The 14,251-nt window shown below is 38.8% G+C and overlaps 1 protein-coding gene across 2 annotated transcripts in view; it reads left to right on the top strand.

The window, feature by feature from the left end:
* Nucleotides 1–13,387, top strand: part of LOC125917260 (E3 ubiquitin-protein ligase NEDD4) — an 86,123-nt gene extending 72,736 nt beyond the window's left edge. The window contains exons 16-25 of one of the 2 annotated variants that reach the window (XM_049623517.1): nucleotides 47–168; nucleotides 264–334; nucleotides 1,807–1,902; nucleotides 2,234–2,307; nucleotides 2,647–2,707; nucleotides 5,719–5,778; nucleotides 5,861–5,968; nucleotides 6,586–6,682; nucleotides 9,818–9,890; nucleotides 10,400–13,387. In XM_049623517.1, the coding sequence (XP_049479474.1) occupies nucleotides 47–168; nucleotides 264–334; nucleotides 1,807–1,902; nucleotides 2,234–2,307; nucleotides 2,647–2,707; nucleotides 5,719–5,778; nucleotides 5,861–5,968; nucleotides 6,586–6,682; nucleotides 9,818–9,890; nucleotides 10,400–10,502 (865 nt within the window). In that variant the 3' untranslated portion in view covers nucleotides 10,503–13,387. The remainder of the gene's footprint in view (nucleotides 1–46; nucleotides 169–263; nucleotides 335–1,806; nucleotides 1,903–2,233; nucleotides 2,308–2,646; nucleotides 2,708–5,718; nucleotides 5,779–5,860; nucleotides 5,969–6,585; nucleotides 6,683–9,817; nucleotides 9,891–10,399) is intronic. The other variant, XM_049623516.1, reaches the window with a different exon arrangement.
* Nucleotides 13,388–14,251: the final 864 nt, after the last annotated feature.

Below are 14,251 nucleotides of genomic sequence, written 5' to 3'. Positions count from 1 at the left end.
TATATGAAGTGTGGAGAGGAGCATTTAAATGTGGCTGTCTTTACAGGGATAATTATACCCTGCAGATAAATCCAAACTCTGGATTGTGTAATGAGGATCACCTCTCTTACTTCAAGTTTATTGGCCGGGTAGCGGGAATGGCAGTTTATCATGGCAAACTGTTGGATGGTTAGTATTAAGCATAAAACTTTTTTTTTTAAGTAAAATTATCTTATTTCTTTCATTTGGTAATCATTTTTCAATATATTTTATTTTTTTGAAAGGTTTTTTCATCCGCCCATTTTACAAGATGATGCTACACAAACCAATAACACTTCATGATATGGAATCAGTGGTATGTCTTTTTCACTTATAATGTGGAGAAAGTATGATTTAACAAGCAACTGGTTATTTTAAAGTTAGAATTTAATGATGAAATTAAGATTATCGTGTTCTAAATTATAAACACATATTTTCCCCAGCATTCTGTTATGAAAATTTTCTAACACATAATAAAAGTTTAAAAATTTTACAGTGGACAGGGGCACCTGGGTGGCTCAATTGGTTGAGCATCTGACTTCGGCTCAGGTCATGATTTCATGTTTCCTGAGTTTGAGCCCCACATCAGGCTCACTGCTGTCAGCTCAGAGCCTGCTTGATATCCTCTGTCCCCTCTCTCTCCCCCCCTCCCCCACTTAAGTGCTCTCTCTCTCTCTTTCTCTCTCTCTCTCAAAATAAATATTTAAAAAAATTTTTATAGTGGACATATGTGCTCCACCGCCAAGATTCCATACTTGGCTTATTTTATTACATATCTATCCATCAGTTCCCCCATGTGTCCATCAATCCATCTTTTTTTTGTTTTTTGATGCATTTCAAATAATGTTACAATATCAGTAACTTCTCCCTAATTACTTCAATGTGCTATATACAACAAGTTTATGTATTTCTTGCATCAACATTTGAATTGTGATCTTTTATGATAAATGGCGTATATTTTCAAAATGGCAGTCCTTGTGGTTAGGCCACTATAAAGAAATGGAAACCTAAGGATTAAAGCCCTGACTATAGCCTTGCTACCTGTACTGAATAGCCTCATATACTGTGTGTACATATGGATTCCAAGATCTCTTCTTGGGTACCAAGTACATTTTTTATTCCTTTCTTAGGATACCTTATCAAGGTGGATGGTGTAATTCCTTATGACTCATAAGATTTTGGTTATTTGAGTTGTCTAATTGAGGTTCTGTATTTAATTTGAGGTTTTTCTTTAACTTGGGCCGGGTATGCATAACAACTTGCTCATAGCTTCTTAAACAGACTCTCAATTGGCCATATGAGAAAGGTGCTATGTGCTCCTGGGTATCCATGGAAGTTAGTACTCATCAGAAAACCATTTTATTTGACGCTTCAACTGGATAATAAAATCTGTACCTCCACTGCTGCTACATAGAAACAGATTTTCAAACTTTCAAACTGGACATCACTCAGAGGCACCTGGATGGCTCAGTTGGTTAAGCGTCTGACTCTCGATTTCGGCTCAGGTCATGATCTCATGGTTTGTGAGTTTGAGCCCTGCATTGGGCTCTATGCTGACAGTGCAGAGGTTGCTTGGGATTCTCTCTCCCTCCCTCTCTCTGCCCCTCTCTGCTCATGCTCTCTCTCTCTAGTTACTGCATTCTTTTTATATCACGTGTGTATAGGAAAAGATGTCCTACTGACTTTTCATCTTTTGTCCAAGTATTCAGACCCTCAGCATACTTTGTTTCCAGGTTCATGGGTTTTCTTGTTATGTACAAATTTTAAATATGCAATTTCCTCATCTAGGATAGTGAGTATTACAATTCACTAAGATGGATTCTTGAAAATGATCCAACAGAACTGGACCTCAGGTTTGTCATAGATGAAGAACTTTTTGGACAGGTTTGTAAATTTTGATTAATTAAAATGGTACATAAATTTTGCAACAACTGTTATAACTCAAGTTTAGAAGTTAAATAATTCATATTCTGAACACATTTCTGTGCTCTGTTTTTAAATTTATTTTCCAGTAACAAAAGCTGTCTCAGCAAGAATTTCTGCTTTCTTTGACATTTGACTCATTCCATGTTTATTTTAGTAAAACTAATATTTTAAGTTTTCTTAGCTTGTGAATGGATTTAATTTAAAACACTGTGTTTCTGGTATAACTATGATATGTATATTTTATTTTTTTCACTAAAATAACATATCAAGATATCATGCTTAATTTCAGACACATCAACATGAGTTGAAAATTGGTGGATCCGAAATTGTTGTCACCAACAAGAACAAAAAGGAATATATTTAGTAAGTATTTTGTTAGTAAGTATTTTATTATATTTAATAAATACTTTACTGGAAGTAACTTTGTAGTTCTTTGTGGGAAGACCTTTTGTATCTTCTTTCTCTTTCTTCCTTCATCACCAGAGTCTCAGTGTTCTTTTTTCTCTTTCTATTACAATGCCATATTATCCACTCATAATCACTTTTTTGCCTTGGGCTTACCTAGCCTTTATTTATTTATTTATTTGTTTGTTTGTTTGTTTATTTATTTATTTATTTATTTTGTTTCCAGCTGGAATAAATATATCTTAAATTTTTTCCTTGGTTCATGTGAAAAAAATGAAATGTTTTGTTTCTTTTTAGTCTTGTAATACAGTGGCGATTTGTAAACCGAATCCAGAAGCAAATGGCTGCTTTTAAAGAGGTATTCATTTACTTTCGTTTGTTCTTCTGTAATTTTAAAGTAAAATTCAGAAGTTTCAAGTATTGGGGCCCACCATGTCTGGGAAGAATTAATAGATGACTGGCTTTTAAAAATAATTTTTCATTATATTTTTATATTAAAAATATTAAAATGGACAGATGTTCAGTGTTAAAACTCAGTCATTGAAGAAGTGCATACAGTTAACATTGACAATCCCCCTTCATGTCAGTCCCCACTTCTCATCTTTTCCCAGTCATGACTGCTGCATCTTAAGCAATCTTAGGTGAATAAGAGTCAAGAGTGGGGAGTAGGGAGGGGCACCTGGGTGACTCAGTCAGTTAAGCCTCTGACTTCAGCTCAGGTCAGGATCTCATGGTTTTTGAGTTCGAACCCCACATCAGGCTCTGCGGTGACAGCATGGAACCTGCTTTGGATCTTCCCTCTCTCTCTCTCTCTGCTCCTCCCCTGCTCGCACTCTCTCTCTCTCTCAAACATTAAAAAAAAAAAAAAAGACTGCTGTAGGGATAGTGGAATATGCCACCTATTTTCCTACACGGGATCACACTATACATGTTGGTTTGTGACTTGCTTTCTTCTCTTATCAAATATTTATTGGAGATCCTTACATGTCAAGATGCATAACTACCCTTCCTTGTGCTTGGGGTGCATTTTATTCATAATGTAAATTCGTAAGTTATTTAAATTTCCCCCATTGGTGGACATTTAGGCTATTGTCAGTGCACTCATTTCTTTTTTTTTTTTTTTTCTTTTTTTTTTTTTTAACGTTTATTTATTTTTGAGACAGAGAGAGACAGAGCATGAACAGGGGAGGGGCAGAGAGAGAGGGAGACACAGAATCGGAAACAGGCTCCAGGCTCTGAGCTGTCAGCACAGAGCCCGACGCGGGGCTTGAACTCACAGACCGTGAGATCATGACCTGAGCCGAAGTCGGACGCTTAACCGACCAAGCCACCCAGGCGCCCCAGTGCACTCATTTCTTAAACTAACTTAAAATCTTCTGTTACATATTCATCAAGTACTTTTTTAATTTATTCAGTATCGAGCACTCACTATGTATGTGGTGCTGCACAAGGCAGAAAGACATAGGTCCTGCTTTAGAGGGCAGTGCATCTGGAGTGAAGTGGACAGAGGCAAGCTTGAAGTGCTTGGTAAGCACAGGGAAGAGCTGGAAAAGGGAAAGAGGAGGTGCAGGAAGGGATAGGGAAGGCCTAGAGGACCTGGCCAGCCGCACAGAAGAAGGCAATGTGTTCTAAACACAACGAATGGCACATGTAGTCTGGCAATAAGACAGACTGTGCACATGTTAGAGAAAATGCCAGCAATTCAAACACTGTTGAGGTGATGCAGGAGGTAGAACTAAGCTGGAAAGCTGAGCAATAGCAGGTTATGAAGGGTCTCTTTGCTAAACTGAAAACAGATGGAATTTAGGGTTTTTGTGGAAGGCGAATGAGGGGAAGGAAGGTGGCATTAAAGGCTGTTCTCCAGTAAAACAGCAGGATTCAATTTACATTTTAGACCATTCTGGAAGTGGTGGGTAGTGAGTTAGAGATGGGTGAGACTAGCAGCAGGGCCAGATGGGAAGGTGCTACGGGGATCCAGGTGAGAAAAAGGAAGTCAGGAGCTAAGGTGGTGTGGTAAGATAGCCGTGTGTGTATTTGAATGGCATTCCAAAGGGACAACTGGAGCTTAGTGTGCTTTAAAGGATGGAGATCTGGGGGGCAGCATGGATTTGGGAATCATCTGCTTATGTGCTCTGGAGCTGTGGACTAGGTAAGGCGGGAAATTGGAAAGAATGGTAAGAACAGCAAAAGTAGATGGCCACCGTGGAGATGTGGGAACACCAACATTGAAGGAATGAGCAGTAGAAAAGGAGACTTCGGAGCACCTGGGTAGCTCAGTCAGTTAAGCGACAGACTCTTGATCTCAGCTCAGGTCGCGATCAAGCCCCAGCTCTGTCAACACAAAGCCTTCTTGGGATTCTCTCTCTCCCTTCTCTATACCCCTCTCCTGTTTACACGCTCTCTCACCCTCTCTCTCTCTCTCAAAATAAATACACTTAAAAAAACACACACAGCAATATCTGGGTCATAACCCTGGACCTGGAGACTAATTCAGTTGGACCAGACATTGCTTTAAGAAAAAGAAAAAGGAAAGGAAACTTTGAAGGAAATTAGCAAATGCAGACAGAGGCACAAGAGAAAAACCACCAACAGCAGGCAAAGTTTCAAGAACAGAGGTGTGTTCGACAATATCATAGTGCGGATAAGTCAAATAAGATACAGAACTAGAAAGTGTTTATCAGAGTTAGCCCCAGAGCTGTCTTTGACTCTTTCCAGCACAGCTTCAGGGAAGCAGTGGCGGGCAGGTCAGATAGCAGTGGGTGGAGGCAGGGACAAGGGTGAGCGGGTGGGTTCAGTAATGTGTAATAACTTGGCAGTAAGGAGAAGAAAGACGGGTTTGCTTTTTTGTTGTATTTTTAAGGTAGATAGGCTTAAATAAATGTAAATGCATAAGGAGTGAGATAATAAAGGGAAGGAGGTTTAGTGAAATGAGCCCCTTGGGGAAGCAAATAAAGCACAGAGAGAAAGCAGTACCCGTCTCCACTGAGTGAGAAGGGGGCCACAATGGATTTCGGTGCTGGTTCGTACGTGGGAATGCAGAAGGCTGAGGGAATTCCATAAGCACCCCTATGTTCTCTTTCAAATAAAAATTATCTGCTGTAAAGAAGGGATGGAAGAGAAGGAAGCGGCTTGGGAAATGTGGGGAAGTTTCACAACAGCTGTTTTGAGGAATCAGTGAGAGAAAACAGACTGTGGACACATACATTTTCTTGCCAGTATTGAAATCTTGGTTAACTTAAGAAGCCATGGCTGGGTAGTGGTAGGGATCTCTGTGGATGTGGGATTTCTCCAGTAACAGCCCAGAAGCTGAAGTATAAGAATGAGGATCGACTCTGCTAACCAGGTTTTTAAATACATTCTTTCTACTAGGGATTTTTTGAACTAATACCACAGGATCTCATCAAAATTTTCGATGAAAACGAACTAGAGGTAAGAAACATTCTTACTTTAAAACAGGATTTTTATACTCATTATTTTTCTTGTCTACAGTTTGACTTTTCTTATTATGTAGCTTCTTATGTGTGGATTGGGAGATGTCGATGTGAATGACTGGAGAGAACACACAAAGTATAAAAATGGCTACAGTATGAACCATCAAGTGATACAGTGGTTTTGGAAGGTAATTGAAAGCTTCTGTTTCCATAAATTACTTTTCAATAGATTCAATCATGTTTAACCATACTAGTGGATTACACATAGATAACATCGATGATGTTGTTTTGTATACGTCTACCTTCTGGGTGTAGTTCCAACCTCCATAGGTATTTATAGATAAGTAAGTGTTCAGAATGTAGTAAATGGCAGTAACAGCTGCAATGAGTGCTTAGTTCCTTATTAACTTAGAAACTGTTTGAGAGCACTTGTAATAACCTACAGTGTATTCTCTGGGACTCCTGCATGGCTCCTTTAAATGTGATTTTCCATCTAATAGAGAAATGTGTATGCAACTCAATAATATCAGTAAATGTAATTTTTAAAAAGCCGTGACTCACATCCAAGAAGATATTTTTGTCACTTCATTAGAAGACTGTGATCTCATTCTAACGAGGTACCATGTAGCCTTGGAAGTGAAGTTTTAGAAACTTTATAGTCACCCATAAACATAAATGTAACTAACAGAAAGGTGTACATTTAATAACTGATCATGAATACCAAAAATTCTGACAGCATTCTTCAGGATAGTTGTGTTACTTTTGTTCCAGTGATATTCCTAAATGCTGTTTTTATCTTATTCAGGCTGTTCTAATGATGGATTCAGAGAAAAGAATCCGATTACTCCAGTTTGTCACTGGCACATCTCGTGTGCCTATGAATGGGTTTGCGGAACTATATGGTAAGGATTTTCCATAGATCACTTAAAAATGGAGTGATGCCATTTGTCTTTTCATTGCTGATTAGTTTTCAAGCTTCTATCATTTATACAAACATTTAGCTTAGTAAAAAGAATCAAGATCCTTAGATGATTTAATCAGACACACTGAAGTACACCAGAAGATACGCACACCTTCTAATCAGATACCAAAGGAAAAAGCATACAATGACTCGAGTTACTTTCTACTTTTGAGTTTTATTTTATATTTTTAAAGTTTATTTATTTATTTGGAGGGGGGGAGGGACAGAAAGAGAGAGAGGGAGAAAGAGAATCCCAAGCAGGCTCGAACTCACGAACCATCAAATCATGACCTGAGCCAAAACCAAAAGTTGGACACTTAACCGACTGAGCTACACAGGTGCCCCTCCAACCTTGAATTTTAAATTTGATTCCCACTGTATGTTCCATCACATAAAAAGCATTGTCTGTAGGGTGATAATTTAGGGCAACATGTAACGTCCCACAGAATGTTAGTAAGTGTACAAAAAAAAAGAAAATAAAGAGGGAAATACATTTGAGGGAAATACTAGACTAAACAAAGTTGAGTAGATTTCTTTGGGACTCGTTCAGAATCTTTACTATGAAAAAAAGGGGTTTCCAAAATGTATTTGATCATGGAATCCATGTGTATGTGCATTGGCATGTGTGATGTGCATGGTTGTGTTTTGTGCCTGCCTCTGTGTGTGTGTGTGTGTGTGTGTGTGTGTGTGTGTGTGGTGCATGTATATGTGGTAGTGATTAGAGGGTAGAGAATCTCATGAAACTACTATTCCTCAGCTTTGTAGGAAATGGCAGGACTGGTGACAAGACTGCACATATCTTTCATATTCAAAATAGTTACTATAAAGTGAAATTCTGCAGATCCTATCAAACTGTTTTCCGGTTGATACATCTCATAGCACTAGAGGTGTGTTTTGTAAAAATAACCACTGGGGCACCTGGGTGGCCGAGTCGGTTGAGCATCCAACTCTCAATTTCAGCTCAGGTCATGATCTCACTGTTCATGGGTTCAAGCCTCATGTCAGGGTCTGTGCTGACAATGCAGAGCCTGCTTGGGATTCTTTCTCTCCATCTCTCTCTGCCCCTCCCCCCACCACTCTCCTCTCCCTCTCTCAAAAATAAATAAACATTTAAAAACCCTACTGTTTCTGATGTAGATCACCTTTTCTCAAATCAATGAATATCTATTTATTGGAATGACATTTACTTGCTTTTAAAGATTGTAAGAAGAATATCTTTCAGAGAAGGTATAGCTCAGATAGAGTCCCACTCAGAGCAACAACGAAGTTTAGAATTGTTCTGGGAATGACAAGTCAGAACTGCTGCGTCAGTAGTTACTGAGCTGAATTTTTCATGCAAAGAGAAAGCTGCCGCTGTCTGATGGGATCACTAACCCCCAGCCCCGTCAGTCTCCTCCTCAGCAAACCTGGTCTCCTTCAGCTTCACGTATATTTGTTTGCAGAACCCGTTAAGCACCTGCCACTTCCCCGCCTAGAGCTACCGCGCACCCTGAGAAGAATGGGGCTTTGCCCTAACCAGTACGCCCCTTCCTTGCCTAGTTAGGTATCTTTGCATTTGTCTTTGCAGTGATTTCCCGTGACTTCCCTTCCTTTCTCTTTTCTTACACTTTAGCCAATTACAATAGGGAAAGATCAAGGCAGGACAAACACCCGCTTCCATGTCTAGCTCCACATCCCTCTTTTAGGCAGTCCAGGCCTACAGCCATCCACCAATTTCATGAATTGTTTGGAATTTGGGGGAAATATCCCACACATGGAGCCAGAGGTGGTTGATTAGAATATAACACAAATTCTTATGCACTTTCAGAAAGAAGTAGCAGTTGCTTCAAAATGTTAATATTATAATGCACTATCATCTAGCCAATTAAAAGTGTGTAAGGTTTATATCGGTTGACTTAGAGGAAATTTTTGCAATGGATTGTTAAGGTGAGAGAATCAAGAGGCAGGGAAATATATATTATTCCATGTTATGGAAAACAATGACTAAAGTACTGACATTTTAACTGTGAACATAATTGTGATGTATGGTGTGTATAAAGCAATACTTTTTGAGAAAACTAATATTGAGAATAGCCAATATTCTTAGTACTGCTTCTGGCAATTACACTCACACACATAATTGGATAGATTATAAGATATGGGGAAAAGTATGGAAGGTTTTACATGAGTTATTAACACTGATTACCTGGGTGGTTGGAGGATGCTGAGAATTGGGGAAAGGAAGAGCTAAGTGAAAACTTCAAAGAAAAAAAAATTTCTGAAAGTGTCCATGATAAAACAAAAATGTAGCATGGATAACATGATCACGTGCAAACAAAATTCCACATGCATGCACATGCACAAAACGATTCATGATCTAATAAATCAGATTTAATAGTGGAATTTGAGGTTATTTTTATACCCTTCATTATATTTTTCTCTATTGCTTCAATTTTCTTGCTGTGAGATTATATAATCAGAAAAAAATAAAGCTTTTTTTAGTGGGACTGAAAAAAGAAAGAAAATAACTCATTTTCTCTTTGTACCTATGAAGGAGGTGGTATATGGAAACACAGAGCTAGGAAACATCAAAAATACCACCAGACATACTACCTAGAGGCAGAGAGACACCGTGGCCATAGACGAGCTGATGGAGGGGAATCTTTATCTCCTGTCTGGACGATGAAGCCATCAAGTATAGGAGAGCCTTAATTTCTTACGAGTTTAAAGAAACTCGATTAGTTCTCTGCATGTTTAAGTTCTACATTGGAAAAATGAGTTGTGAAATTCTAGGGATTCCTATAAAGAATAAATGAAACTAGGGGTGCCTGAGTGGCTCAGTTGGTTAAGCGTCCAACTTCGGCTCAAGTCATGATCTCACGGTTCTTGAGTTCGAGCCCCGCATCAGGCTATGTGCTGACAGCTCAGAGCCAGGAGCCTGCTTCGGATTCTGTGTTACCCCGCTCTCTGCCCCTCCCCCATTCACACACACACTCTCTCTCTCTCTCTCTCTCTCTCTCTCTCTCAAAAATAAATAAATAAATAAATAAATAAATAAGAGAATGAGTGAAACCAGAGCAACCCTTCTTCCTTACAGGCTCAAATGGACCACAGTCATTTACAGTTGAACAGTGGGGTACCCCTGAAAAGCTGCCAAGAGCCCATACATGGTAAGTGGTTTCTTAAACACTTAGAGAATGAGTTTTCTGAGAGTAAAGCTCCCGTGACAGATAGTCTAGGTACAGAAGGTCTAGCCGCTCTGTGCTGCAGCAGCAGCAGCAGCAGCAATGGAAGAAGCAGAAACACCAACCCAGGAACAGGTGTATCTTTGCCAGGTAGGCCTGGGCTTGAAGTCCAGGTAGGTGAACATTGGAGAGGCCGGTCTCAGCTGTTGACCATATATTGCCTCCCTTGCATGAAGGATGGGCCATCCCAAGAGAAGCTGGAACATTCCCTTTTGGAGATTAAAGTAGCAGATTAACCCAGACATTTGGAAGTCAAGGTGGTTTTGACAGGACACGACCAAGAATTCATGGGATGAGTGCATGGCTACAGTCCAGTCCTGTATCTTCCTTCTCCCCAATGATAAAACGTCTTCCAGCATTGTTGACCATGTCATGAGTAGCACCATTACTTTTGGTCTGTCAGCGTGGTAACCAGTCCCTCTCTGTTCTTTCAGCTTTAATCGCTTGGACTTGCCACCCTATGAATCATTTGAAGAATTATGGGATAAACTTCAGATGGCAATTGAGAACACTCAGGGTTTTGATGGTGTTGATTAGATTCCAAATAACAATCTGGAGTGTTTCACTGCCTCTTTTGTATAAGCAAAATCTTGACTTATGGTTTTCCAGGGAACTACTAAACCTGGGCCATTGTTTCTTCCCAGAGAGGGGGGAAAAATCATATAAAAGCATACGAAAAAATAGTATGACAGCCTTACCATTATTTCATTCACTCTTAAATAATGTGTTGCATTTACACAGCTGTTTCTCTCTGTCTTTAGAGTTCACACTCTAGGATATAAGTCCTGTGTGCCTGAAATAGTGAGTTCTGTCCTTAACATTTACCTCTTTTACAGTATTGGCCAGGCAGTTGTTTCTTAAACTACTGAAATGATAACTGTGAAATATTTGTGATAAGTGTCATGTGTGAAAAGTGTGATGCTTTTTGAGAAGGAAAACTGAAATTTGGAAAAGAACACTTTACAATGGAGTAAACTGCAATATACTTAGTGCTGCCTGCAGCTCTTTATTATTTTGTAGACCTTCCTGCCGCACCTTAGCACCCAGATTTTTGGAAAACCCTTGGGAAGTGTGTTACCTATACTTTTAGTCAACTGACTCACTTGCAAAAAACAAAAAATGTTTGCTTCTTTATTTTAAAAGTATTTGGCTTTTGTTAACATGTAGCTTTACTAAACAAGGTGGTTTGTAAGATACGTGAAGCAAGTTCAAATTTGCAGAACGTGAAGAGTATTAACTCCGTCGCCTTGCCTGTATATCCTCATGGTTCATCAGCATGGTCATCACTCCTTCGCGTTTAAGGGAAAAGAATTCCTTCTTCGAACATTAAACGAAAGCTCCACAGAGCAGTATTTCTAAGTATGCCTTGAAGAACTAAGTTAAGTGTATAGTACTTTTCTAGTCATTCTTTACACTTGCACAATTACGTAGTAAATCTATGTTTACAGGGTTTATTATGTTTACAGACTAAGCTAATTTCTATAGTTGCATTTTTATATTTTTAGTATTTCACTTTAGTCAAAAAACCAAATAATTTGTTAAAAATAACCAAAGAATAGTCATGATGCACAATTTGTATTAAATTTATTACCATATTTCTTATGCTTTTTAAAAATACTGTTTACTATGAAAATGATAACGTTTTGCTCTAAATGCAAAACTCTTTAGGAAAAATGCTACAAGTAGGATCCTACTTTAACCAAATTGAAGTACGTAGACATCACGTGCATGCATTCAACAAATGTGTTACTGCATGCCTGCTGTGTGCTTGGCACTGTGCCGGGCCCTGGGGGTCAGGGCCGAGACCTTCAAAGATATCTAGCTCAGTCCTCACCTCAAGGAACTTATAGATGTGTAAATGAATTTTTAAACAATCAAAAGAGGGGTGAGAAGCAAAAGGCAAAAGGGAAAGTGTCCCAGGGCACCTGCAAAGATAAAGTGTGCCAAGACTGTATTTATATGTTTCATACGTATATTAGAAAGATTATACAGAAAGTGCTCTTGCAGAAAGTTCAACCCATTTCTCAATATGGTGTCTTGGTCATTTAGGAATAATTGTAAATATATGTTATGAGTCTTCTTAAATACATATATATACTCCAAGAGTTGTAAAAGAGTGCTGCTGGTATTGGTTTCAGTTGGACAACACAATAGGTACAAGTGTGACAGTAGCCAACCCACTTGCCAAATGCCTCTAGATCAGTGCACCCTGCGTTTTGTCTTCACCTGAGTTAACCAGCATTCAGGCAAGACTACCAGATATCATGCGAGTTTTATCACTTAACAACTGTTTAAACTGAAGCAACTTACTTAACGTCTCTGGGCTCCTGTTCTTTCATCCGTCAAAGGAGAACAATCACACCCACCCTCATTGCCATGGAAGACTGTTGTCAGTTCCAGAGAGCTGTTTTGTAAAGTCTGATACAATCAGAAGATGCTTTGTGCTTTGTGCTGACCATCAGATTTTGTCAAATCAGGTGTGCGCACACTAGCTACACTCCCAAAGAAGAACCTCTTCATTTAAAAATAAAATGTCTGCTAATAAACAAAGAAGTAGGAACATCTCTGATAGTGTGTGTATATATGTTTATCTGTACATGGATCTTACCATCAGAATTCATTTTCTCCACATCAGCAAAATAATATTAATATGGGCCAATGCATTTTGAAATGTCCTCCTTATAGAGACCTTAATGTGAAAACTATTTTTGTTAAAACAGGATTTTACCACATGGTTGTTTAAATATCATTTCTGTGAACTATCATAGCAGATAGGAGCTTGAGAAAATACAAAGCGTGCTTTTCATCTGACTGATAATTCACTTGGATGATCCTGTAACTCCCATAAAGTGTTAATGACTCCCAAGGTGTCAATGAGACCAGACACTCCACCAGCTCCCAGCCACAGACCGTCTTCCCTTTCGTCTCCAGGTGTGGATTGATGGTCTGGAAGGACCTTGTATCAAGTGACACAGCCTCTCATCCCAGAAAGAAAAGTGTCTCAAATGCAATCTACAGCTGGAGAGTAAATAGGGTCATTTTCATAAAGCAAGGATGTTCTATTTTTCTAGAAATTATAAGCACATAATGTTAGCCTATATTTTCTCTGTAATCAAACTTTAACATAGACATAAAATTGTAATACAAATGCGTTTCATCCTAACTCAAATTTAAAATGGTATTTGTTTTCATTTTTTGATTTATAATGCTGAAATTATTCCACATAATTATCAAGTTAAACACAATTCGTTTTGATTATAAGCCATTTAACGTTGTTTTAAAAATTCTTCTCATATGGTAAATATATATCAAGATTAATGTATCAAATTTATTGCATAAAGTATAAAATCATTTTTAAAAATCTTGATGCCACAAATAAAGTTCTATTCTAATAAAAACAAAAACTGTGATTCATTCTTAAATAGAAATGTCTCCAAGCCAGTATTCTGGGTCATATCTTCTGGTCTAGTCCTTTGCAGCACATATGGAATTCTCAAGAGCATCTTGAATTTGTATCTGATGGATTGGCATGATTATAAATTCATAACCGCAGATAATTTCCACTTTACAAACAGGTCATTTTCCAAAAGTCTGGTTGTTAGTGAATGATCCAGAAGATAATATAATAACAAACTTACAAATGGACTGGATTCAGACAGTGTATTGCCCATTCAAGAAGCCAGGTTGTAACCGAACCATTATTTATAACCTTCTTTCCATGAAAGCAGGAGTTCAAGTATTAATTCAGAACCAAGTATCTTTTTCTCCTTCCTCTAGGCACCTGGAAGTTTCCCAGTTAGAAGGGAATCCCAAACTAATTCAAGCCAGCCCTGGGAACATACTGTTCCAGCCCCCTATTTGTGTGAAAATTCAGACTGTAGCTTTTAATCCTTGGGAGTCAGGCCACTGCCCTCTCCACTTCTGCCCCTTCAGGGCTAACCAGCTCGTCCTCAGTGAGCCCACACCACGCCTCCCTGTACAGGAAACCTTTGTTTTGCAGTCCATCAGGGGCAGACACATTCCTCTTATAAAGGACATTAAACTGAATGTTGGAATCTCAGGGCCTCACTATGAATAAAGGGCTCCAGGAGATTTGTGTGTATTTTTCTTGAAAGGTAAAGATTCACACTAACTTAGCTGCCTGTTTGGTTCTTCCAGTCCGCCTTTGCAGCCATCCTATGCAGGCCCTTCATCCTACACAGTGTTTCATCTCTAGTACACACGTCTGATCGGGTTACTCTGCCAAACAACCTCTGAAGGCTCCCCCAAACTGGAAGCATGAAGCA

Source organism: Panthera uncia, unplaced genomic scaffold (genome assembly GCF_023721935.1).
Source record: "Panthera uncia isolate 11264 unplaced genomic scaffold, Puncia_PCG_1.0 HiC_scaffold_163, whole genome shotgun sequence".
Taxonomy (NCBI): Eukaryota; Metazoa; Chordata; class Mammalia; order Carnivora; family Felidae; genus Panthera; species Panthera uncia.
Note: the sequence above shows the minus strand (reverse complement) of the source record. Positions and strands in the feature narration are given on the sequence as shown.